Source organism: Mesocricetus auratus, unplaced genomic scaffold, assembly GCF_017639785.1.
Source record: "Mesocricetus auratus isolate SY011 unplaced genomic scaffold, BCM_Maur_2.0 Super-Scaffold_100013, whole genome shotgun sequence".
In the NCBI taxonomy this organism is placed as follows: domain Eukaryota; kingdom Metazoa; phylum Chordata; class Mammalia; order Rodentia; family Cricetidae; genus Mesocricetus; species Mesocricetus auratus.
This window is the reverse complement of record NW_024429196.1, coordinates 78,276,311-78,302,992: the sequence shown is the minus strand read 5'-3', so window position 1 is coordinate 78,302,992 and position 26,682 is coordinate 78,276,311. Positions and strand designations below refer to the sequence as shown.

General features: G+C 45.2%; 2 protein-coding genes across 9 annotated transcripts; one reads left to right on the top strand and one right to left on the bottom strand.

Moving 5' to 3' along the window:
* Positions 1–945: 945 nt before the first annotated feature.
* Positions 946–11,445, bottom strand: Rmi1 (RecQ mediated genome instability 1). 3 transcript variants are annotated; one of them, XM_040756093.1, is made up of 3 exons: positions 11,343–11,445; positions 5,385–5,473; positions 946–3,137 (listed from the first exon to the last, which is right to left on the bottom strand). In XM_040756093.1, exon 3 carries the CDS (start codon positions 3,108–3,110, stop codon positions 1,251–1,253), a length of 1,860 nt encoding a protein of 619 aa, XP_040612027.1. In that variant the 5' UTR covers positions 3,111–3,137; positions 5,385–5,473; positions 11,343–11,445; the 3' UTR covers positions 946–1,250. The 3 variants fall into 3 exon arrangements, with proteins under 3 accessions (XP_040612027.1, XP_040612025.1, XP_040612026.1); XM_040756091.1 differs by lacking the exon at positions 11,343–11,445 and adding an exon at positions 9,955–10,064; XM_040756092.1 differs by lacking the exon at positions 11,343–11,445 and adding an exon at positions 8,831–9,630.
* Positions 10,154–21,069, top strand: Hnrnpk (heterogeneous nuclear ribonucleoprotein K). Of its 6 annotated transcripts, none has more exons than XM_040756097.1 (16): positions 10,154–10,290; positions 12,184–12,268; positions 12,559–12,656; positions 13,183–13,239; positions 14,589–14,632; positions 15,474–15,546; positions 16,197–16,268; positions 16,766–16,879; positions 17,166–17,294; positions 17,614–17,921; positions 18,030–18,084; positions 18,205–18,288; positions 18,494–18,509; positions 18,589–18,671; positions 18,948–19,117; positions 19,887–21,069. In XM_040756097.1, exons 2-16 carry the CDS (start codon positions 12,211–12,213, stop codon positions 19,915–19,917), a joined length of 1,392 nt encoding a protein of 463 aa, XP_040612031.1. In that variant the 5' UTR covers positions 10,154–10,290; positions 12,184–12,210; the 3' UTR covers positions 19,918–21,069. The 6 variants fall into 6 exon arrangements, with proteins under 6 accessions (XP_040612031.1, XP_040612028.1, XP_040612033.1 ...); XM_040756094.1 differs by having other exon boundaries at positions 19,827–21,069; XM_040756095.1 differs by lacking the exon at positions 10,154–10,290 and adding an exon at positions 10,545–10,644 and having other exon boundaries at positions 19,827–21,069.
* The last annotated feature ends 5,613 nt before the right edge of the window (positions 21,070–26,682 follow it).

Genomic DNA, 26,682 nt, shown 5'->3' with positions numbered 1-26,682 from the left:
TCTCTCAAGGGGGTCGACCCCAAGTTCCCGAGGAACATGCGCTTTGCCAAGAAACACCTGAAGAAGACGCAGGCATGGCCGGGTGGAGTGGCGCACGCCTTTAATCCCAGCACTCGGGAGGCAGAGGCAGGTGGATTTCTGTCAGTTTGAGACCAGCCTGGTCTACAGAGTGAGTGCCAGGACAGCCTCCAAAGCAATACAGAGAAACCCTGTCTCGAAAAACCAAAAATAAAAAAAAGATGCAGACAAACAATGCGGAGGCAATGAGCGCATGTGCAGAGGCCATCAAGGCAGTTAAGCCCAAAATGACAAAGGGCCGCAGCAGCAAACTCAGCTGCCTTGCTTTTATCGCTCACCCCAAGTCTGGGAAGCGGATTAGAAGCCACGTGGCCAAGGGTGCAAACCGAGGCAGAGTCCTCAGCTCCAGCTAAGGCCCAGGCTTCAGCTCAGGCTGTCAAGGTGCCCAGAACCCTGTGAAGGCCCCACAGGAAAAGTTTCTGGCACTGTGCACACAGATGGGCTGGTATGACACACCTATCTGCAGGTGTTCGTGCCCTGTGCTGTTCTTACAAATAAACGTGAGGCAAGACCTGTTTAAAAAAAAAAAAAAAGAAATCTAGCACTCCATTTTACAAATTTAAGATAGAAGATTAATAAAAATAATGTCACCCTTCCAACATAATCTTCTAACAGCAAAGTGAAAGAGCTCTATCTCTTTTAAACAACCACAACAAAATTAAATAGCTTATATGCACAGCTAATGGAGAGGACCAGAAGCCTCATGAGTTTGAGAGCTTGAGGCCACCCTGGGAATATGAGATTCTGTTTCCAGGAAGGGGAAAATACCAACAATCAAGAAATGTGGCTTCATGACAGAGGCTTGCTAGCATTACAAGGCCCTGGCCTAGCATCACAAAACCAAACAAAAATACCCTTACACATGCATTTTAATTAAATATCTTTATTTTTAAATGTCATTTAGTATATATGTGTGGGTATCTGTATGAATTCCATGCTGCATGTGTGGAGGATGATCAACAGATTCTGGGAGTTGGCTCCTCTTTTAATCTACAAGGGACCAGAGGATCAAACGCAGGCTTGGCAGAAAGCCTCTTGAACAGAGCAATATCATCCTTTTTAAGCTCTGAAGCTTTTTCTTCTTTTACAGAATTTAAAAAATAAGACTATGAACAAATTTGATTACAAATATTTGCATATCTTAAGGTATACTCCAATGGCATTTTGGCCAATTATTTTTTCAGCCGCTTCTTTAGGTTCTCAAGGTGCTCCACACTGACATCTTGTAATTCAAGTACCATGGCTTTACCTGAAGAAGGATTAAATGAAATAGTCATTAGGCAACACAAATCTATCAGATCTCGCTGACATTTTTGTAACCCTTTTAGGAAGGTCTGATATTTAAGAGGGTCTTTTTTTAATTGTTTCATTTCTGCTACTGAAAACCCTATCATACTGGTAAGTATTTCATCTATAAAATTTACATCTAGATATGCGGTGCCATCAGAAACCTTTGCAGTTACACACCAACAGCCACCAGAGCTTGAGAGATTCCCAGTTAAAGTGACAATAAAGGCTTTGACTTTCACAGTGGTAACTTCCTTTGGCTTTCTGGCCATTAGAACAGCCAAATAGATAAAAGGTGGAGAATTTAAGTCCATGCTGACGGAAAGATCAGTATTATTCTCAAGTGATTCTGAAGAACAAGTCTGAAAAGGGTAGCTATTTTCATCAGAGATCTCTGAACTCTTTTCTGATAGACAGGTTCCTTGTTTTCTCTTTAACATTTTATTACTTGAGCAATGTTCACGTGAACTGTCGTTGTTTTCTTTTGTCGTATTATCTACTCCCAAAGTCTCACTGTCATTTGTGAAGTCATGGGCTAGGAGTTTCTTATGATGGTCTCTAGCAGATGGACAGTCAAAAAATTTGTCTTCATGAATTATTTGTTCAGATAATTTTTTTTCATTGCAATTGTTGTTTCCATGTTTATGAATCAAATCAGTGTGGTTCTGAGTATTAGGTTTATGTGAAAATGTCTCTACACATCTATCTGTGTTTTTCTTCAAAGTTGGTGGCTGCAATGCTTTGGTTTCCATCTGTTCTTTCTGGACAGTTTCTTCTAAAAGCAAGGCCTCTTCCAGTGAAAAGTCATCAAACTCTCCATTAGAGAAATGCACAGATTGGTTTGGTTTCTCCTTTTGCCTTGAAGAAATATTCCATCCTGGCTCAAAATCAGACTGGCCTGTGGGAGTAGTGTTTAAGGAACTGCCTGCGCTGAAGCCGCTTGCTCCCATGGATGCATCATCGTTTGCTGCAGGTCCCTCACTTTCATAAAGACTTGCCAAGAGCTCTTCATCTGAAGGTCCTAAAGCAGGGTCTGATCCCAACCCCGAAACTCTGGGCACACTGTGAGCAGAGTCATTTGGTACAACTGAGACTGCAGGGTCTAGCTCACCAATCAGTCTTCCAAGTACTTTTTCCTGAGCATATTCTTCTGAAAGACCATCTACCTCACCCCCTAATACCCTCACATTTTCCGGTTTCAACAAGAGAACACCAAGACGAAAGGAAATTCGTCCATGAACCAAAATTTTTGTACCTGGAGGAAGACCACCATGGAGAGCTGGAACAGACTGATATTCCATCCCTTGGATTTGTGTGACACCATCGGTGAGCTGCAGCATGAGCATCCGTGAAGGCCTTGCTTCCCACGGTTTTGGGGTAACCTGTGTTTCAGCTGAAACTAGATCATTGGTTGTATTCTTTCCTCTCAGCTTTTGTATCTGGGAATATGCAGGCTGACTTACGTCAACCAAGGAATTGATCTGCAGAGCATAAAATCCATTCAGTTCTCCCTTTGGGATTTCTAAAATGTTATCAGGTAAGAGAGGATGTTCCAAGTCTCTCAGGTCAGTAAGAAGCCATTGCTCCAACACCTGTTTATTTACTTGTGCTTGGCTCAAATTAGTATTTTCATTTTCTTCTTGGATCCAGTTAACACATGCTTCCAGCCAGGGTAGAGGCACTTTAACATGCCATGTTGCCAAGAGCCAGGTTTCAACTCTTAATACAGCACTATTTACACTCATTTTCAAAATAAGAGCACACACATCCACCTGAAAACAAAAAGAAAAGAGTGATTAAATATACTTGAATACAGCACCTATAACTTTCAAATACAGACAGGCCTAATTCCATGCTACACCCTTTACACTTTTCCTTCTCCAGCATTAAAAACCCTTGACTTTCTACCCAGCTGATATTTAACCCTTAGCAGGATGTTGAAGAGCTAGCTCTGTCAAGGTACAGGCTACATAGCCTAATGTCAGCATCACCACTTATCTGAAGGGGCTGTTGAAATGTCACATCTTTGAGAGACACTCCGTCATGACTGTATCTTAGTATTTTCTCAAAACGATGATCAGATTCTTTTCTTATTCCTGCTTTAGTCTATACATCTTTACTTGAAAGTGTTCATTGCAATGGCTGGTTCAAGGCCTGAGGCTCTGCTATACTATCAATACTGGGTCTTCACTCAGACTCATCTCAGATGCTCTTCTTGCTGTCTCTTGGAGGCCTCCAGCTTTGGGTCTGCAGTTCACAGATGAGGTGGATGTTGGGATGGGCTAACTCAGCCCTGGATCCACACCTGGGTGGTAGCTTAGTTGCTTAGCTCACAACTCTCCCACATCCTCACTGCCCCAGCTAGCTCACCCAATGCAGGCAACAGGGGCAATGCCAGATCTGCCCTCAGGGAGGCTAACCGATGCTCACACGGCCAGTGCCAGCTCTACCGTGTTGCCCAGGTGAGGCGAGGGCCCATTCTCCATCTTATGACTGCAGGACCACTTCTCCTGCCTGACACAGCGGCAAGGAGTGAAGGGAGGAGCCTCTCGCCCTTGCCCACACCACTGCATGACAAACGAGCAGCAGGGCCAGCTCAACCATGTGCACACTGCCCGCCACACCAACAAGGTCTGTCCTACTGCGATGCCCAGGCGGTGGTGTGGGGCAGAGCCAGCCCTGTGCAGTCCTTGGATAGCGACATGGGCCCAGGCAGCAGTCCCGTCACCATCGGGGTGACATGGGCCATGGACACTGACACAGACCCCTGCTGCTGCATGGCCACACACCCGGACACGGCCCTCAGGAGCAGCACGGGCCAGGACTTCACCATGGCCTCAGGTGGCTTCACAGGCTACTCCTCTCCACCCGCACATCTCCTGATCTGCCTCTCTTCGTAGTGCTCAAGCTGGTCGTTTCTCTTCCCCTCCCTGTGTCCACCCCATGCTTGCACACTGCAGTAGCTGTGTTGAGCAAGGTCTCCAGGCGTGTCTTCTTCCTGCCTACTGTGCACGGCGGTGGGATGGGCTCTGGGTGTCTTCAAGTGTTTGTCCAACCCAAAGCTTCCAAGGAAATAAATCTCTGGCTAGTCAGACGCAGCACAGCAGAACTGTAATTCAATATAGAGTTTTCCAGTCTTACAGCTGAACCACCACCACCACCACCAATGAGAAGCAAGCACAGCAGGGTGTGTCCCGTCATTTGTGGGTCTCCGTTCTGCAGGTGCTGCTCTTCTGCCTGGGCTAGGACGCAGCTCTGGGAGTCACAGTGACTCATACAGTGGTCAGTTTTCTCAAAGGACGAAGGCATAGGCCCTTGTGTTTGTTACTGGCCCTGTCGACGGGCAGTGAAATCCATCTCTTCCCAAGGGGAAGAAGAACATCTACCTTCAAGTCTCCTGCCAGCCTCACTTTTGCTCACGTCTTTCTCTCCCATCACGCCACCATCTACTCCCTCACTTCCCACCTCGTGGGGCCTCCGCGTTGTCACAGTGCTTCCCAGCATCCAGGATGATCCCAGTCATGGTGCCTGCCGGGAGCTAGCACGGCTCTCATTGTTCCTCACAGCCAGGTCTCGCCTGACCAGGATGGAGAGGACCAGAGCTCTCATTCTTTGGAGACTGCAAGGCCTTGGCTGAAGCTACAGCAGCCTCAGCCAGTGCCGAGAGCCTGGAGCCTAAGGAGCCTGACACTCAGGTTGTAGTGGCCACCAGTGCTATCTTGATTCTCCAAACAATCAGATTCTATTAATTTAAATTTTACTTAAATAATGTTCACTAGTTTCTTGGAGATCTATAATTAGCTTCATATTTTAACTCTTTTAAAATTTACATGACTATGGTTGGCCACCTAGTTCTGGGCTGATATTGAGAAGTCTTATTGTTTGCCTAGACATTCTCAACGGTGCTGTCAGGAATACTTAAGTCTGACGTTCTCAATATAGTAAAGCAATAGCAAGCATTATGAAGATACTGAAGGGGCAGAACTTACTCAAAGTTTGACACGTCTGTGAGGACTTACCGCTCCTCAGGGCAGCATGAGATCTGATGACACTGTCTCCAGCTGGGCGGTCAGTGGAATACTGAAAGCCTCTACTGCAGAGAAATGACCTTGAGAGGTAAGACAAACAGCAAGTAAGGATTCTAAAATGAAGCCACAGGAAGACTTATTGGCCTCTTTCCACAAACCTGAGAGTATGGTTCTGGGGACTCCTTAACAGTCAAGGTAAAACGGAAACAACATAGGCTAAAAACAGGAGTGCAGCTAAGCAGCACTCTGGGAGGCAAGCGGATCTCCATGAGTTCAAGGCCAGCCTGGTCTACAGAGTGAGTGCCAGGACAGCCAGGGCTACAGAGAATCCCTGTGTGTGTAGGAGGAGGGCAGCATAGGGTGAGATAAATAGAAACAAACTGTTGAAAGTTATTTTCTAAACCAGTTTCCTTATTTCATTACTAAACTCACTGTGCTACTATGAAAATTAAGGTAGACAGAATTAATAAAGGTATTAATGCAGTGTGGAATGGCACAGTTCACCATTACTGTGTGTGTTTGGAGGAAGCGCATGTATACCACAGCACCATGCAGAAGCCAAGGCACAGCTTGCAGGGGTTGGTTCAAGTGCCCTATCTTCCGAGCCACCCTGAGGAGGGCAAGCAGAGGAGACGGCTTAGCTTGGGAACCCACTTGCTCTTGTAGAGTGGTATTATCACAGTCACAGCAGATAACAACGGTGCAGAAGGAAAGGTTAGCTAGGACAGAACAATATCCCATTTGTTGATAGACAAATAACAGCCTTGGCGTCTCAGGAACTCCTCAGTACAGGAAGAAAAACAACTTTACATTAACCTGTGACGCACAGTTTTACTTTCTAGACCCAACAGTAAAAGAATAATCAGAAGCCAGGCATGGTGGTGCACATCTTTAATCCCAGTACTTGGGAGGCAGGGGCAGGCGGTTCTCTGAGATCCAGGACAGCCAGGGCTCTAACAGAGAAACAGTATAAGAACAAGTGTAGCCCTGAGGCCCTGAGTGAAATCTATGACTTAAGGGGAAAAGGGAAGGCAAGAGGAAAAAGAGAAAAGATATCAGAATACCCAGTCAATGTTTATCTTTGTTTTTATGAGGGGTTTTAAATGTTATCTAGAAAAACAGATCTACATCATGCCCGTGAAATAGAAGGTTGTGTCATCCTCAAAGATTTAATTTTAGCTGGGCGGTGGTGGCATACACCTTTAATCCCAGCACTCAGAAGGCAGAGGCAGGCGGATCTCTGAGTTCGAGGCTGGGCTGGACCGACAGCCTCCAAAACAATACAGAGAAACCCTGTCTCATAAAAACCAAAAAAAAAAAAAAAAAAAAAAAAAAGATTTAATTTTACATGTGTCTGGGTATATGCACGAGTGCAGGTGCCCAAGGAGGCAAAGTGTCAGATCCCCTGGAGTTGGAGTTACACTTAGTTATGAGTTAAACGCCAGTCCTCTGGAAGAGCAATATATAAACATCCCTCCAGACCTTGAAGAGCTTTTCTTTTTGTTTTGCTTTGGTTTTTTTTGTTTTTGTTTTTCGAGACAGGGTTTCTCTGTCCTGGAACTCACTCTGTAGACCAGGCTGGCCTCGAACTCACAGAGATCCGCCTGCCTCTGCCTCCCGAGTGCTGGGATTAAAGGCGTGTGCCACCAACGCCCGGCTTGAAGGGCTTTTTGTTTTGATTTTCCTTTTTCATTTTTTTTTTTGATTTTTGTTTTTTTGTGACAGGGGTTCCTTTGTGTAACAGTTCCCTGGCTGTTTTAGAACTCTCTTTGTAGACCAGGCTGACCTTGAATTCACAGAGATTCTCCTGCTTCTGCCTCCCAAGTGCTGGGATTTAAGGTGTGCGCCACAACACTCAGCTGAGAAGAGGTTTTTAGGGACTATTTAATGACGGGAAAATATGTCCATGTTTTCTTAGCATGAACTGCTTTTATGGTAAGAAAAAATATTTTCATTAGCCTTTGTGCCTGGCAGATTTGGCTATTCACATAGATCTTAATTCTAAGTCCCGGCTACTTACAAACAAACAGAAGAGAACGATGTGGAAACATTCTATCGCTTGTCACTAGGGTTCAGGCATATCTGGCTCAGTGACTAATTTTCAATCAGCCTCAAATGTTTTAATAGAGAAGTACCATCCCTAGATAGTGTCTGTGACATCCAACTAATAGCTGAGTTCTAAAGCACTGACAAAAATTTACATCCATTTTATGTATATTATTTTCATCTAGGAATAAAAGCTGGGCCAGCAAGATGGCTCAGCAGATAAAGGTGCCTGCTACTAAGTGCAGTGAATGAGTATAACACTACAGTCTCACATGCTACAAGGGAATCAACTCCACAAGGCTGCCTTCTGATTTCCACTTGTGTGATATGTGTGCACATGGGTACACACTCACACACACAAAATGTAATAAAAGCATTTTATTTTTTTAAGTTCAATTCCAAGGTCATTTCAGAATTTTAAGAAGGTATTCCAAAAAAAAAAAATCAGAGATGAAAAAATGTTATTTAGCCAGGCGTTGGTGGCGCACACCTTTAATCCCAAGGCTTGGGAGGCAGAGGCAGGAGGATCTCTGTCAGTTCAAGGCCAGCCTGGTCTACAGAGCGAGTTCTAACGCAGAGAAATCTTGTCTCAAAAAAAAAAAAAGGAAGAAAAAAAAGTTACATTATAGCTGACATAAAATAAGAATAATAGGAGCTGTTTGGCTGAGGATATGTGGAGACTAGAGGTCGGTCTGAGGGTCGGTTCTCTCCTTCCAACACAGGGATCCCAGGGATGGAGTTTACATCAAGCCTGGCCTTGGCAGCAAGCACCTTTACCCACTGATCCACCCCACCTACCCGGCCTCATGTTTTTTTGTGTTTGTTTTGTTTCTTCAAACAGTTTCACTATACAGCAGCCCGTGGCTGACTTTGAACTCACAAATCCACCTGCTTCTGCCTCCCATGAACAACCACACCCACAAAACAAAGATAACCCCAACTTATTCAAAGAACTGCAGTAAGCATTGAGCTGCCAGCACCAAGTCTGGCGTGTGGTAGGACTCTGGGGCACCTACAGTGTTTTAAATATCCCTCCAGCTAGCTACTGTTCAGTTGCAATTACAGTAAATCCCGGTTAAGTGATACTGGCTCCAAATTGACACCACCACATCATACTATGAAATTTAACCATTAACCTGTGGTGGACCCAAATCCATGGCATCCGTAGCCTAAGCCCTGAGCAGAGGTTTTGGTAATGAATTAAAAACGTCCAACTTCAAAAAGAAAATGAAGGACGGAGAAGAGACAAACTTTCAGTTACTCCGAGGAAACCTAAAGGGTGTAGCTGGGGGTGTTAACAATCCCATAATCAAGTCGAGAGAAAGTAACTTTTCACTAGTCAAGACAGCTCCTGTATAGTTTCCCTTGGACTCCCACTCACCTCTACTTACCAGGGGAGAAAGTTGCAACAGAAATACTAACTTTAGCTGGTGTGGTGGCACACACCTTTGAGCCCAGCCCTCGGGAGTCCGTGTCGCAGGCAGGCAGAAGTTTGTTACATAGTAGACCCCGCTTCAAAAGCACCAGAAGAATTAAAACTCCGGGCCAGGCATGGTGGCTCACGCCTTTATCTCTGCATCTGGGAGGCAGGGGCAGGTGCACATCTGCGGCTTTGAGGCCAGGCTCATCTACAGAGCAAACTACGCAGACTATCTCTAATGGAACCATCCTTACGTCTACCCTCACTCCGTGCCTCATCCCGTCCTCAGTTCCCAGTTTTCTTCTGACAAGTAAAAGATAACGCAACCGCTAAGCAACAGAGCCACTTAAAAGGACGCTGGTTTACGTCTTGAAATCATCCACGAGGTAGGACACACGCGGACCAGCACATGAACCTCCCTAACTAAGACTCCTTCCACAGACCCACATCTTGACGCTTCGGCAAGAGTGAGAGGGGAAGGGGGAGGGAAGGGGTCAGCCACGCAGCCTTCGAGCTTCCCGGCGGCGGGGGCTGGGGTCGGGGTGGATGATCCAAGGTCGCGGGGTGCTCTTGAAGGAGCGCTACCCTGACGCGCGGGGCCCTACGTCGAGTTCTGCGGTCTGCACTTTATACGGGACCAACAAGAAAAGTGACTTCAGATTTCAATCAGAATAGATTACAACGACGTCAAGGCCCCGCTAGGCGGCCGCGCCGAGGGTCCTGAGGCTCTGAGGGGCTCGGCTGAGGTCTGAGGGGAGCGGGAGCCTCTCGGGGGCGCCGTTCCCAGGCCGCTGCGTCCTCCCCGCCCTCCCGCGCGCGCCGCTAGTTAGCACAGCGGGTTTCCCGGGCCCCGCGGAGGGGCGCGCGGCCCCCGCTGCGCTGGGAGCGAGCGAGCGAGCGAGGCGCGACGGCCGCCGGAGGAACCCCGGCCGGGCACCGACCTGGCCTTCCCGCCTCGTGTCGCCGCGGTGCGATCCAGGGGCCGCGCGACCGGGAGGACGCGGCTCTCCGCCGCCGCGCGCGCCTCGGGGCTCCCTCCCCCCGGGTGACAGCGGCTTTCTTCCCCCCCGTCCCCACGCCCCACACTTCGCTCACCGGGGTCCCGGGCTCCAACCCCCGCGGGGCTCCCCCGGGGCTCGCAGAGACCCTGGAGCCGCCCCCCTCCCGCCGCACGTGAGCGCCCGCCTCAGATCTCGCGAGAGCAGCGTCCGCGCTCCCCTCCCCCTCCCGTCGTTCCAGAGTGCGCGAACGAGCGTGAGGGAGGGAGGGAGAGGGAGCGAGCGAGTGAGGGAGAGCGAGCGAGAGAGAGAGAGAGAGAGAGAGAGAGAGAGGAGGGCGCTCCAGGCGACAGCGCTGCAGACGCCATTATCCTCTGTTTCCCCGCTGCACGGACGTCGCCGTCGTGCTCGCCTCGCGCTCGGTCGCGGCCGTGTAGGTATCCGGGGTCGGCCGGGGCTCGGCTGTGCGGGCCCCGGGGAGCGGGGCGGCGGCTCGGGGCCGGCCCCCAAGCCCGGGGCTTCCTCAGGCGGCGCCGCGGCCTGACGGCCCGGGCCGAAGGGAGTCGCCGGCGGAAGGCGGGGTCCCCGGCGCCGTCACTGACGCGGCCTCGGGCCAATCGCCCGGCCCTCGCACCACCGCCGGCGCCCGGGCGGCCAATGGGGCGCGGCGGCCGGGAGGGAGGGAGGGCGGCCGGAAAGGAGGGGGTGGGCCCTCGTCCCCGACTCTCGCAGTTGACCGACCGTCGGAGGCGGCGCGGCGGCCGGGAAGGCAACGGCGGGGAGCGCGGTGAGCGGAGGGCGGGCGGGCGGGCGGGCCGCGCGCCGGGGACGCGGGAAGCCGAGGCCCGCGCGCTAGGGCGCCGGGCGGGGAGGGAGAGGGGAGGACGGGAGGGCGTCCCCCGAGGCCGCCATCGCCCGCCGCCCGGGGACGTTGCCCGGCCTTCCCCTTCCCCCCACAGCCGCCATTTCCCCGAGCGTGGCCGCTGCGGTTGCCGTGCCGGGGGCGACCCGTGAGAGCCGGGCCGTGCCGGGGGGCGCGTCCGGTGCGGGAAGGAGGAGCGCGGGGCCCGCCCGCCCGCGCTTGTCGGGGTCGCGGGGGTCGCGTGCTCGCCCGCCCGCCCTCTTTGTCCCTCCCGCCCGCCCCGGCGCGGGCCTCCCGGGCAGGGCCGCTGGAGCGGCGCGGGCGGGCGGGGGCCGCGGCGGCTTTGTCTGGGCGGTGGGGGAGGTGCGGGGGCCGAGCTCGCGGGCCCGCGTGCTGGGGTGGCTGGCGGGGTGGGGGAGGGGGCGGTCTCGCGCGACTCCGCCTAGTCGCACGCAGTCGCCATTACGCGGGCCGCCATTTCCTGTCGGATCCGGGTGAGCAGAGGCGGCGCCGCTAGGAGACGGCCCGGGCCGGCGGGGCCTGGGGGCCGGGGAGGGGGCTCGGGGGCTGGCGCGCCTCGGTCCGCTCGTCCCCGGGGGAAGCGGGGGAGGGATCGTCCTTACCGTGACGCCCGGTGCGATGCCCGCCCGGACTCCGTGCGCGGACGGAGCCTTTGGCCCGGGGCGGCCGCGAGTTGTCTGGACCAGTTGTGTCGTTGGGTGCTTTCGAGGGCGAGTTTCGGGGAGTTGGAGCGGGTTTTGTCTCCTTCCCCCCCCAGCACCATTTAAAGTTGTAACGGCGGTGTTGGCGGCCGAAGGCCCCGAAGCCGTGGGCTCTGCCGCTGCGGCTGGACAATGGCGGTCGCTGGAGTCCGCGCCTCGGGCGGGGGTTTGGGTTTTCTCCCCGCGGGCGTTGAAAGCGGCTTGTGTTTGCCACGGTGTTTTGCTAGCGGGGCAGCTTCCGTTGAAATGTTGTTGTCAGGTCTCGAGCGACCGGGAAACAATTTCGATCAACTACCGGTCTGCACGATGACGCTAATTTTGTGAACACTTTACGGTCGGCTGGGCTTTTTTTCAGTTGTGATTAAAGGAAGTTGAGGATGGGGTTGTCCTTGGGAAAATGGGCTCCTCTTCATAGTAGTTTGTTGGGCCGTTGTGTTTCGTTGAGACAGTCTCGGTCTAAAAGCAGTCCGCTACATCTGGTTTTCCTGCTGAATTTGTAGTGTCTTAAAAAAAAAAAACAGCCCGTTACCTCACAGCGGAACTGGGACCCATTAGTAGGAAAAACCAAAACTGATTTATGGTGGGTTTTATAGACTACTGTAGCATTACTGTGTCAGTTATGCTCTCTGCAAGGTGTGTGTTCTGGAAGCAGAGTCTCTTTAAAGATTTTAAGTAAAAATGGTGTTTGCTTTTTTAATAAGCCAAATATACCAGCTTCTTTATTTATCTGTTTATTTTACAGATTGGTGTATCCATTTAATTCAAGAAAATGGAGACCGAGCAGCCAGAAGAAACCTTCCCCAACACCGAAACCAATGGTGAATTTGGTGAGAAGATATTTAATTTCATTATAATAGCTTCATCTATGTGTTGTGGTTACCTCTTTCATAATTATAATTCTATAGCCTTTTGAGATTGTGTTACTTCTTGGATTTTATGGACAAGAAGTAACGTGTTTGCACAGGTAACCAGTACAAATGTTTAATCCCTTGAAGTATTTATTATAATATGATCTTTGTTACAAAGGGAAAAGACCAAGAAAATGACAGGAACATAAAATTAATTTAAACTTCCCCGTTTTAAGGATATTTCTAATTTAAAATAATTTAATTTCTAGGCAAACGCCCTGCAGAAGATATGGAAGAGGAGCAAGCCTTTAAAAGATCTAGAAACACAGATGAGATGGTTGAGCTGCGCATTCTGCTTCAGAGCAAGGTACAAATGCAACTTTTTGTCCTTAGGTTAAACTAATTCAGAGTTTTATAAAAGGGTTAAGACAGAGTCTCTCCCATAGGTGAGGTTGGCTTGAACTCTACATCATCTGTCCTCCGCCTTATGCCATTTAGTTGGTTTGATTCTTTATAAACAGACTCCTGAACTCTGGGTAGCACTGGAGTTGGAAGGTGTGAAAGCCTGTTAACCAAGGTCCACCAAAGAGGAGTTTGAAGAGTGAGCAGGGCTCTAGGGCATTGATGGGTTTTAGGTCTTGGTTACAGTTTTATTTCCCATCACAATATAAAATTTTTTGCTTGGTTTTCACAAGAGGATACTTGTAGAAGTAATCTATACTTTCTTAAAGATCATTATAAAATCATTCATACTCACTAAGTAGAATCTTGCTTTCCCCCTCATTCTCAAGTAGATTCCCACTCCTGTGCAGATTTGTTGTTAAAGGTTTAAAAATACAGGCAGAAATGTTAATTTTACATGGAAATGCAAAGTAATTTTTTGTCTATTCCAGAATGCTGGGGCAGTGATTGGAAAAGGAGGCAAGAATATTAAGGCTCTCCGTACAGACGTAAGTATTAAACTACTAAACAAGTGAATTCGTTGTATGTTTCTAGGTTTTTAAAGGTTCGCATCTTAGAAATCACTGAGTATAGCTACAAACCATTTGTAATAATTAATGGTTATATAGATGGTTCCTGCTTTTTTAAGCCCTGATCAAGGTGGAACTTACATAATTAAATTTTTTTCATTCTCCGATAAAGCCCTTCAAATTAACTCACTTCAAATAAGATAAAACATCTTAATTAGAAATAGAGACAAAGTGTAAAAACCCATAATTGCATCATTCCTCTTCTGTGTATGTGTGAGAGGGAATCGGCATTTACTGCCAGCCACTGAGGATGGCTGATTTAAAAGTCAACCTTTATTTTCTTTAAAACAATACAAAAGCCTGTTCCACAGCTTGCAACATGGACTTTTAAACGTGGATAAAGGATAGCTTAATCTTGGCGAGCGGGACTATCTGTCTAGAATTTGAGTCTTCATAATTTATAGTGGGTTGACTCTTGTGATTAGACACATTAAATGTTGGCAGTGCCAGAAGTGTGTGTGTTATTTCTAGTACTTGACTACCCCAAAATTTCTTAATGTTTATCTTGGTAAAATTGAGTCAAATAACTGTGTTAAGTACCTAACAGTATTTCATTTCTCTCGGTAACAGATCTTTGTGTTTCTCTTGATTGCTATAAACTTTAAATTTTAATTTTTACAAACCTGCTTATGAGATACAGGAATGTGTTTTACACCTCATGAAGCCAAAACAGTCTTACTAGTTGGGTTTGGTGTGGGAATTTTTGTTTTGTCTTTGAACCTCTTTTTCCTCTTAATCCAGATGTTCTGTATAATTATCTGGGTTATTTCCCCATTTTCCTCAAGAATTTCAGTAAACTTTTGAATCACGACAGGTTTTGTGTCTACCCTCACGAGCCAGCCTGCTACTGAAACATTAAAAAACAACAAAAAAACAAAACTAGAACCATCATTTAAGGTCCTTAAATGTTAAGCCACAGTCAGGTATAGAGAAGTCCATTATTGTGTTAGTCTTCAGAACAACTTAATCTTGTTTCATTAATTGAGAGTATGAGTATAGTTTGTATTAAATTAAAATTTATTGCTTTTCCCCCTTTTCCCTCTCCTTGTTTTTTTGGCCATATATCTCCGTTGCCCATGTACTGGATCGACTTACCCCTGCGTTGCCCACCATGACGTTGGCCCATCCGCCCCTGAACGCCCATGTGAAAACCCTGGTTGGCTATGCCCAAAAATGTGCTCGTTGCCAAACGGGTACAATACTTGACAACTTCTGATTGAATGCCCATGCCCAATGCCAACATCCACGAACGCCAATGACCAATGCAGTACAATGCCAGTGTTTCAGTCCCAGACAGCAGTGGCCCCGAGCGGTATGTCCCAACAGTTTATGCCTCACTGCCTGATTAGAAAGAGAGAAATGTATTTTATTACCTGCCTTTTATATAATTAAATAGTATCCCCTTTAGACGGTGTATTGTTTTTCAAGTTTCTGTCTTATTTTCCCCATTAAGTCCTTTTGTCACTGAACTTTGACCGTGAGTTGCCCACCCAAACGATCCACTAATTTTATTTCAATGGAAGGAGCACAGCTTCAAGTGTTGCATATTTGCTGCATTGTAAATCAGACTGTTACCCAAATAGTCTCTCGCTCTGTCTTTGTGGCCCACCTTGCTTCCCAACATTGTCTGTTCATAATTTTTTCTGAGAAACGCTAACTGGTTCACTTTCCTTCACTCATTTGTATTGTCTTTGTTTTGTCTTGCATTTGTATTTGTTTTCTTGCAGAGCCCATTAGTAGTCTAATTTCTAACTGGTATCCATAACCTTACTCCAGATACGGTGTTCACCACTTGCATACCCACTGTACCCAAGAGAAGGTGTGCCAGTATTGCCAGTGTAACAGCCAGGGTGTCCTTAACTTGGTGGCGGGGACATGAGAATTCAACTCTGCTTCAATTCTGGTCGATTATTGCCACTTAATCTGAGCCCTTCCAACAGCCCATTCTCTCTGTCTCTCTCAAAGTCTTCTAATACTGTTATGTCTGTATTGGGCATAAAATAAAATGCATGTATAAAATCCATACATAGGATACTTTACATGGGGACTGTTAAGTGAATGTGATGTTACTTCTCTAAAAGTTGATGGTGGCTGATGACAAAACTCATTTGTATTTCCACCTTTTGTATTGTGTGGTATTTGATGTTTGGCAGCATACTGAGCATCAGTGCTGACATTGAAACGATTGGGGAGATTCTGAAGAAAATCATCCCTACATTGGAAGAGGTAGGTTTCTTTTTGTTTGTTTTGTAATAAAAAATTGTCAAGAGGAGGATGTTTTAAGTTTTATTGGGGGGTGTTGGGGAAGGGAAAAGAAATGAGACAGTTTTGTAGCAGCAAAATCTTCATGGTGTATAGCATCATGTATTTTTAAAATTCAGGCTGACCACTTCTGGAATAGTAAAGATCTGGTCATATGTCATGATTTGGCATACATCTTAAAGGTCTTAGTTTTAAGAGTCTGCTTTCTTAAACCCTAACAGTGTTGATTATATAAGGGATAATTTAGATATAATTAGGACAGGTTAAAATTTTACTTTTTTTCCAAGTAGGGAGAATGGGTTCATTTCCAGGTTGTAGTCGTCTTAAGGAAGTCACAGCTGCAGGACCTTGTCATAGTGCTGCTTCTGTAGAAAGGAAGCAAGCGACGTATGGGTGCTGCTGTGTGGCTCGCTCTGTACTATTGACAGTGAGGGTCTACGGAAACATGGATTTTCTGGGTATATGGAAAAGGATTTTATGTTGATTTTAATGTTAAATAAGCTGTTTTCTGTATTAATAGATTTTAAAATGTTGTAGTAGCTTTACCAATATATGCGACAATAGCCTGATCACGCTAGACACTTAACCTATTATTCTTATTTTTCTACTTTCAGGGCCTGCAGTTGCCATCACCCACTGCAACCAGCCAGCTCCCGCTCGAATCTGATGCTGTGGAATGCTTAAATGTATGTCATAGTGCCATTGAACCCCACTGAAGTATGGAGCCTGGCCCATAGGATCGATTCATTTTTAACATAGTGTGCTTTTCCCATCTCTATAGAAAAAGGCTTAAAAATATGATACATGAATGGTCTTACAACTCACTGTTGACCCTGCTCCATGCTGCAGTGGGAATTAACTACATTTGCAAAGTGCTTTGCAGTCATTTTTATTATGGTGTTATTTGAATGTTAATAATTTTGTGGTAACAGCGACATGCTAAATGGCTGCAGTGTGGGTATGGTGTTGCAGGACCTGAAAATAAAATAGTTTTTTAAGGTGGTGCAGATTGTCCTTTTTGGGCCTGGCTATTGAGGATAATAAGCACATAACTGGTAAAGTTATTGAGATAAATTCAGGTTGCTTACTGCAACAGTGCATTATGTTGTGCTTAAACATAAGCTAATAGTGTGTTGGGAAGATGCTTACAAGAGAGTAAGATTGTGTATTTTCCCCTCCACAGTACCAACACTATAAAGGAAGTGACTTTGACTGCGAGTTGAGACTGTTGATTCATCAAAGTCTGGCAGGAGGAATTATTGGTGTCAAAGGTGCTAAAATTAAAGAGCTTCGAGAAGTAAGGCATTATTTTGTTATATTTTGTTCCTTGCTGGATTTAATATTTTTCTATACAGAGCTGACTCTGGGCTAGTCCCTAAGATAGATAAACCTATCACTATATATTTGGGTCTTGAAGTAAGAAAACTGAGTTGTTTTTGTTTAACTTAATACCATTTCTAGGCCTTATAGTGGCCACTTTTTTGTACTGGGAATAATTGGATTTGTATGTCTGAACTAGGGAGCCTGATTGTATTTAAAGTGTTAGCGTCCTTTGATGAATGTTCTTGTTGTGAATGTTGCAGAACACTCAGACAACAATCAAGCTTTTCCAGGAGTGCTGCCCTCACTCCACTGACAGAGTCGTTCTTATTGGAGGAAAGCCTGACAGGGTTGTAGAGTGCATCAAGATCATCCTTGACCTTATTTCCGAGGTATCTCAAACAAATATGACTATATTTAATTTTGATAATCTCCCTGGGAGTTTTGCGTTGTCTGCTTTGATATTTGATATTAAGAGCCCTTGGTCCTTTATGCAAAGGTCTTACAGTTTTTCATTGCCTGCTTCTTTCAGACTGCCTGGGGTAATGGTCTCTAAGCTTAGTCAATGTTTGTAAATCCTTTCTTCCCACCATTGCCTCTTCTGTCTCCGCCTCTGTTACCTTTTGAGATTAATTAGTAATTGTTGGAATGGGTTGATCAGACTAAAGCTATTTTACTTTGTTCTTTAAAGTACTGTATTTCTGTTTTTAGTCTCCCATCAAAGGACGTGCACAACCTTATGATCCCAACTTTTATGATGAAACCTATGATTATGGTGGTTTTACAATGATGTTTGATGATCGCCGTGGACGTCCTGTGGGATTTCCCATGCGAGGAAGAGGTGGTTTTGACAGAATGCCTCCTGGTCGAGCTGGGCGTCCCATGCCTCCTGCTAGAAGAGATTATGATGATATGAGCCCCCGTCGAGGACCTCCACCACCACCTCCTGGTCGAGGTGGCCGGGGTGGCAGCAGAGCCCGGAATCTTCCTCTTCCACCACCACCACCACCCAGAGGGGGGTAAGCTTTTAGCCAAACATTCACATTAAAAGAGGGTGCATTTAGCAGTCGGTACTGTGTGGTCTTGATGCGAGTATATAAACATTACAACACGTGTTATGCTTGCAGAGATCTAATGGCTTATGACCGAAGAGGAAGGCCTGGGGACCGCTATGATGGCATGGTAAGAATTTTAATTTATAAGCAGGGGTGGTGGGGTGTTGTAAGAGACCTTATAATCAAGCATTTTGTGCAAGGTTTACACAGCCATCTGAATATTTTTTTGTTTCTGTCTCTAATGCAGGTTGGGTTCAGTGCTGATGAAACTTGGGACTCTGCTATTGACACATGGAGTCCATCAGAATGGCAGATGGCTTATGAACCACAGGTTGAGTATTAATGGTGTTAATGTAACTATCAGGAATCTAACTTGGCCTGCTAATAATTGGTCTCACCCAAATCTTCAGTTTGCTTACTGGAATAAACTGGGTGTGGATGGGCAGGGAGCTATTGTTTTCCACTAGGCTCTGGGATTTTTTTTTGTTTTCCTTTGGAATATTAAAATGAGTAATTTTGTTTTTCTTTGTTTTTAGGGTGGTTCTGGATATGGTAAGTTTCTTCTTTATGAAATCAAACATTATTTCTTACATATTTTTACATGAACTTTATTGCTCATTATTTAATTCAGATTATTCCTATGCAGGGGGTCGTGGCTCATATGGTGATCTTGGTGGACCTATTATTACTACACAAGTAACTATTCCCAAAGATGTAAGTATTTTTAATTCAGGGATTTTTGTTGTTAATTGCTGCTTCTGTAAATTTGGCAGACTTCTAATTATGATTGAGATGTTTAAGGACTTATGGGGAGTGTGTTAAATCTCACATCAGATGGTGACTTCAATAAAAAGGTGGTTTGGGGTTCTTGATTAGTTTGTTAAGGAAACTGCTGCTCTAAATAAACTAGTATAAAGTTACAACTCGTGGTCATTGACACTAAGTTTTCCTTCAAGAAGTCATTAAGCTTGTATTTAAAAATCTTTTCAGTTGGCTGGATCTATTATTGGCAAAGGTGGTCAGCGGATCAAACAAATCCGTCATGAGTCGGGAGCATCAATCAAAATTGATGAGCCCTTAGAAGGGTCCGAAGATCGGATCATCACAATTACAGGAACACAGGACCAGATACAGAATGCACAGTATTTGCTGCAGAACAGGTCAGTTTAAGCTTAGCTTTGTGTTGGCATATATGTACTAAAACCTTTTAAAGCCCTTTCTTCCCAATTGATTTTTCTTTTAGAAACCATGGTGTTTCCGTCCACTTGGGGACTCCTAACTTCTTAAACATCCTAATTAATAGCTCTGCCTTGATTTTCTTCTGTTTTCTTACTAAAAATGAAGACATTCAATACTAATCTTGCTGGAAGAAGCCTTAACCAAGCAAACTTCTCATTTCTCTGGTGAAAACTGCTGCCAAAACCACCACTTGTAATAAATTATACAAAGCCTGTAGAAAATGTAGAAGAGTCATTGGATGTTGGTCTAGTTCTGTGTGGAAGACTAGTGATTTTGTTGTTTTTAGATAACTAAAACGACAACAAATCACAGTCTGCCATATGGCACAGGCCACCTCTACAGGACAGATAATGATGGTGCTGTAACACGCAGCGTTTCACACCTTCCTGGCATTCCTGTCTTTCCTACCAAAGAGTAACAGCCTCTAGTTTCATTTCCTTAACTCTGCTGCCTTAACACTTCTTGAGTTTTACATTGCTCTAATTTATAGTTGCTAGTGCTCTTTAAAGTTCTTCTAATTGTAATGGACGTGTTTATCATTTTAATTTAGCATTGAAATTGTCTTAATGTTGATTAAGTTGTTTTGAATAAAAATTCTAATTCGTACTTTTTTTTTCTTTTCTTTTATAGTGTGAAGCAGTATGCAGATGTTGAAGGATTCTAATGCAAGATATTTTTTCTTTTTTATAGTGTGAAGCAGTATTCTGGAAAGTTTTTCTAAGACTAGTGAAGAACTGAAGGAGTCCTGCATCTTTTTTTTTTATCTGCTTCTGTTTAAAAAGCCAACATTCCTCTGCTTCATAGGTGTTCTGCATTTGAGGTGTAGTGAAATCTTTGCTGTTCACCAGATGTAATGTTTTAGTTCCTTACAAACAGGGTTGGGGGGGAGGGCATGCAAAAACTAACAAACATTGAAATTTTGAAACAGCAGCAGAGTGAGTGGATTTTATTTTTTGTTCATTGTTGGTGGTTTTAAAAAAAAATTCCCCCCGTGTAATTATTGTGAACACCTTGCTTTGTGGTCACTGTAACATTGGGGGGTGGGACAGGGAGGAAAGTAATAGTCCACATGTCCCTGGCATTTGTTCAGAGCAGTGTGCAGAATGTAACGCTCTTTTGTAAGAAACGTTTTATGATTTTTAAAATAAATTTAGTGAATCTATTTTTGGTGGTCTTTTTTTTTTTTTAAGGCAATTTTCAAATGGTGGTTGAATTTTCCAGCCCACCCCTAAACTAAACACTAAGTTTGATTTTCAGCTCCTCTGTTGGATATGAGTACACCTCTTGGACATAGGCAAAACACATTGACAATTTCAGTTAGGGTGGTTTCTTTATGGTTGGAAAGATGGGGCTTGATAAATTTCCATCACATTCATGCTTATAATAAGCTTGGGATTTTGTTTGTTTTTGCAAATGTTTGCCACTACTTTCTAATAGTTTTCTATGTTTGTTGTGGAGAACTAAGGTGGGGAGCAATATTAGAAGAGATAACCAACCATATGCCAGAATCCTGATGGGCAATGAGCTTATTATTAATCAGAATAACACTTGGTTATGGAAGTGGCTGATGCTGAGTAAATCCTGGATATTTTTGTTAGATAATTTCTCACTTATAGACAAACTGTCAACCTGCTAGTGTCTTGTTAGTTGAACTTTGTAAAAATATATATATACTTGTTTTTTCCATTGTATGCACAATGAAAGAAAAAAGATGTACCATTTCTCTGTTTTGTGTTGAATTATGTAGGAAATGTTTGTGAACGATTCAAAAAATGGAAAAAGTTCCTGTGGATGTTTTGTGTAGTTAAATTTGGCATCTGTATTGATAGTTCAAAATACACATCTAAATAAAACTTCCATGATGTCTGCCCAATTTGAAAGGGGATTGATTGGTACATGTAAAGTTTGCTGACATGTTCCTCTTGTAAGGAAATACAGTAATCTTAAATTACATGGGTTTTTTTGTGTGGAATGTTTTCTGGTATATAGGAACAAACTCTGGTTAAGGGTAGCACATGGAAAAGTCAGGAAACTGCTGATGCTAATTGGACCTCGGTGCTCAGGAGTTTCAAATGAATAGAGCCTCAAATGTGGAACTTACTGGAAAAGCTATAAAATAGCTGCAGTAGTAAAGATTAGCTGGTTCATATATATCAGAATTATTTCAGCCCCAGTGAGTTTGAAAATGTTGGTGTAAGAATGTGAAATGGGCAGCTTTGGATTGTGACACAAGTTAAGTAGTGCTTGCCAAGGGCTTTTTAGAGGGGTGACGTGCTTAGTTTGTAGAAGGACATACAGTTTTGCTAGGGAGCCATTAAATGAATCCCTTTTCAAAACCAGCAACCTGAGGTTTTTCCAGAAGGTTAAGGCTTGATTGACTACATTGCCTAGGCATTTAAGAGAATTGAGGTTTAGTTTTTGGGTGGGACAAGACCTCCCAAGAGGAAAGTGAGTAACATTGCTAGTCCTGCTAGAGGGAGCATCCCCAAGACTGCATTTCTGTGCTCACAAAGTCACTGAAATAATAACAGCATAGATGACATCACTACCTGGAAGCCCTGGAGAGTGACACTGATTGGAATAGTTTTGGAAAGGACAGGCATTTTACCCCATGGACAGACCTAAGAACTGGGAAGTCCACAGGCTTAGTTGGAGTGCTTTGCAGCTCTGTCTCCAGTATCAATTCAGCTAGGCAGGATTGCGCAGTCCCAGGACAGCAGAGGTAGATGGATTGCTGAAGGGTTAGGTCAGCCAAGGGTTGCATAGCAAGACTTGAAACAAATGAAAAGATAGTCCCTTAAAATGTACTATATGAAACAATTTTCCAGGGAGGAACTGGCATGTAAGATTTGTTGGAGTTTGTGCACGTGTCTGTTCATGAGGGTTAAGACATGGTTGTAGGCCAGAGGGTTTTCTTCACCTTGCTTGAGACTGGTTATCCACTGAATTAGTTCACCAGGTGCCTTTATTCCCTCCCTCCCTCGCAGTTTCAGGCTTCTGCCCTGGTTTTCTGTGGTGTTTTGGGAATCCTAACTCAGGGTTGTACAACAACAAGCACTTTTGACCAACTGAGCTATTTGTCTAGCCCCTCAAAAATAATGCCTAATATGGCTTTTTTCAAAGTCTTAGATGTCTATCGGAATTTTGAAAATAAGATTTTCCCAAAAACTCAGAAATGAAATCACAAGTTTTGGAGAGGGGGCTGCTATGTGTGTATGGAGGTCAGAACAAATTGGAAGACAATATTCTATGGGAGTCCATGGATGAAACTGGTCAGAAGTGGCATCTTTAACCCAAGAGCACAAATGAGCATTTTTATTTTACTTTTTGGTTTTTTTTTGGGGGGGGTTCTTTGGAACCTGTCCTGGCACTTACTCTGTAGACCAGGCTGGCCTTGAACTCAGAGTGCTGGGATTAAAGGCGTGCGCCACCACCCCCACCTCCAAAATGAACTTTTAATGTGATTGTGGTTTGTTTGCTGTATGTAAGACAGGCTAACTGTGTCTCCTGCAGGCTGACTAGCCTTCAACTGTGGTTCTTCCTGAGTGCCCTCCCCCAACGTAGAGATTATAATCTTGAACCACCACACCAAGCCTGGCATAGCAGAATTCTTAGAAAGCAATATTGAAATTTTAATGTCCACTTAAGAAGGGTTTAAGCCTGGGGTGGTGATAGTGCATTCCTTTAACCCTAGCACTTGAGAGGCAGAGGCAGGTGGATGTGAGTTAGAGGGCTGGCAGAGCAACACAGGAAAACCCAGTCTGGAGAATCCAAGATTGTAATGCAAATTCCCAGCACAGGGGAGAGGCTGGAACAGGAAGTAACGAAAAGGCCAGACATGGCTGCAGGAGACCCTATTGAGACAGAAAAAAAGGAAATAAGTCATACCTCAACAACTAAACCTGTCTCGATGGAGGGACCTGCAATCAGCATGCTCCCAGGTGATGAATTGCCTAAGAATCTAGATTCCGTAATTGAGGTGGGAGAGACGTAAAATGTAGGTGCCACCTTTGTGACGAGGGCCTGAGACCCAGTAAGTAAAGAAAGTGAGCTAAGCGTGACCATTCCTCGATCTGCTTCCTGACTGCAAACTGGGAGTGGCTAGCTCAAGCTCCTGCTGTCAGGGTGAGACTTCAAACAGCTCTCAAGTTTTCTTGAAGGCTAGTCAGCCTACAGGAGACACAGTTAGCCTGTCTTACATACAGCAAACAAACCACAATCACAACAGGACAAGTAACTGACAACCCCTGTCCTCTGCGGGAATAAGTGTAGGTGCTTGGGGCTCCAAATATGTGGGGTCATTCTCTCCTTTCACCTTGTTTTTGAGGAAAGGTCTCCTGGGGACCAGTTACATGTGTAGATGCATTCTCAAGCGTGACGGGACCCCAGGCTGTGGTCTCCTCTTAGCACGTCCATAAAAGGCAGCACTGTCAGTTTGTGTGCACAAATGGCTAAGATTCCTCCAGGTTGAGTAATTTCCATTTGAGAAAGATCTGGTGCAAGGAAAAGCTCAAGACACTCAAGTCACTGAGAACTGTCAGCTGAGCTAAATAAAGGCCCTTTCTCAAAAGCCAAGTCATCTATGCAGATAAATCTTGATGAACTGTAGTACTGTGTGCACCTGGTGCCCTCCATCTGGAGCCAGGAGAGGGCATCCAGACAATTGTGAGCCGCCATGTGGATGCTGGGAAATGAACCTAGGTCCTCTAGAAGAGCAGCCAGTGCTCTTAACGACTTGCTGTGCCATCTCTCCAGTCACCTCTCAGATTATTTTATTTATTTATTTTGGTTTTTTCGAGACAGGGTTTCTCTGTATTGTTTTGGAGGCTGTCCTGGAATCCGCTCTGTAGACCAGGCTGGCCTCGAACTCACAGAGATTCGCCTGCCTCTGCCTCCCGAGTGCTGGGATTAAAGGCGTGCACCACCAACGCCTGGTCTCAGATTATTTTAATGTAGACTCTTGTTGCTATAGACTTAGGAGGACTGTCGTAGCTGTATCCCAGAGTTTCTAACAGGCTTGTCATCCTCATTTGTCTCTTTTTAAAACTTCCTTTGATTTCTCGGATGATTCCCTGTTCAAAATGTATTGTGTAATCTTGATTTTGTTGTCATGTGTGAGTCTGTGTCCTGTGATACTAGTTTTGGAGGAGATTTCAAGTTCCAATGAGATTTAAAAAAAAAGTGTATTCAATATCTGTTGGATAGAATGTTCTGTATATGTCTGTCTAGTTGATCCATAATGTATTTTAGCTCTGATTCTTATTTTTTAATTTTGGAGAGCTACTTAAATATAAAAGTAGAGTATTCAAGCCCCCACTATTGCTGTACGAGGACCTATGAAACATTGTATGCCTCAAATTATTGTGTTTAATGAAATTAGGGACTCCAATATCCAGTGTATGAAATATTTTTCTTGATGAATTATTCCCTTCATAATATGTAGCATTCTTTTTATATTTTCTTTTCATATTTATTTATGAATATAAATACATGACAGAACAGAGCATCAGAATCCACTATAGACTGTGGTTGCTGGGAATTGAACTCAGATCCTCTGGAAGAGCAGCCAGTGCTCTTAACCTCCGAGCCATTTCTTCAACACCCCTTCTATATTTTCTAATTGGCTTTGGCATGACATTTACTTTATGTGATATTTGCTTGGTAAATTTTTTTGTTTTTTGATTTTTTTTCCTTTGCTAGCTAAATGGGTTTTAGGAGACACCATATTATTGGCTCTTGTAGTCACTACTGAATTCTATCAAACTTTCAAGGAAGATCTCATACCAATTCATAACTTGTTCCACAAAACAGAAAGGGAAAGAACATTTCATACCAAAATCACGGAGAAGCACAACAACTAAAAAGTAAACTACAGAGTAATTTCTTCTTTTTAATGACTATAGACAAAAAAAAATTCAACAAAATCCTTGCAAACTGGGGTCTAGAGAGATGGTTCATTGGGTAAGAACATGAGCTGGTCTTCCAGAGGTCCTGAGTTCAAGTTCCAGCCACCACATAGTGGCTCACAACCATCTGTAGTGAGATCTGGTGCCCTCTTCTGGCCTGCAGTGATACATTCAGGCAGAACACTGTATTAAAAAACTTGCAAACTAAATTTAGGAACACATTAAGATCATACATTATGAACAACTAGGCTTCATTCTGGAGAGACAAGTTTACCTCAACATAGATAATCAAAAATGTAGTACACTATATAAACTAACTTAAAGGCAGAAACCACATAATGTCAAAAAGACTGAAAAAGTTCAACGTGCCTTTGTCCTGGCGATGTTAGGAATAGATAGACTGAGTCACACTATAGTCCTTGGCTGGCCCCTGGCGTCGCCCTCTCCTATTTTTCTCAATCCTTGCTTGCTCTTTCTCTAGCCTAGATTTCTCCTATTTATTCTCTCGGCCTGGCAGCCCCCCTATTTCTCTCTCCTGCCTAGCTACTGACCGTTCAGCTCTTTATTAGACCAATCAGGTGTTTTAGACAAGCAAAGGAACACACCCTTGCAGAATTAAACAAATGCAACATAAAAGAATGTAACACAAATTTGCATCAATAAACATTTCATGGCATAAACAAATGTAACACATTTTAAATTAACTCAACAAAATCGATATTTAGAAGAACAAGACAAAGCCAGTCACGGTGGCCCATACATGCCTTCATAAATTCCAGTCTTGCTTCAAAAAAAAAAAAAAAAGCATTCCCAGGTAATTTTGGACCACTTTTACATTGACCAATGTATCTACTAGTAAGTCTGCTAAAATTTGGTGGAATTTGGGGTGCTATTTCATTTATTATTGATAGTTGCGGCTTTGTTCTGGCCACCTCACTGGAGATGACCAGTATTTTAAAGGCAGAAACCACATCCTGGCACCTCCTCGCTCAGCAGTTCCTGGGAAGTTTTGAGGAAGCAGGAAGGAAAGCCGTTAGCGGGCGGGGTCTCTGCAAGCTAAGGCTGCGGGCCCCTGGGTTCTGGAGTAGAGTCCGAGTGATCTCCTGCGGGCATTCACGATGGACGAACTCTTGCGCTGTCGCCCCCGTCCCAACCTGAAGGCCACAATGGCTGGCGTCGGCCACACAGTTCCCTTCCTGAAGCCCGATGGCAGGGAGAAGGCGGCAGTGGCGGCCTAGGCCTCTGCTTGGGGTGGGGAACCTCATTGAGTCCCCGCACTCCCCGCAGCAAAGTCAGACGCGAGGCCGAACGGTGCTGGCCCCTCATCATCAGCTCGGTGCTCCAACTGACCCTAAGCGTGCGGGGTCAGAGGCCGTCCCGGGGGTCGTGCGTGCGGTGCAGCCCGGGAGCCCGCTCGCCGGCTCCCGCCGGAGGTCTGTCTACATCCCGCCACCAGGCGGCGCCGGGCAGCAGCAGCTCGCGTCCCCCGCAGGGCGACTTCCTGGACTTCAGACCCGGAAGCGGGGCCCGTGTGGGCGTGGCCCGCCGGGCGGTGGGCGTGGTCGCGGCTCGGGGGCGGG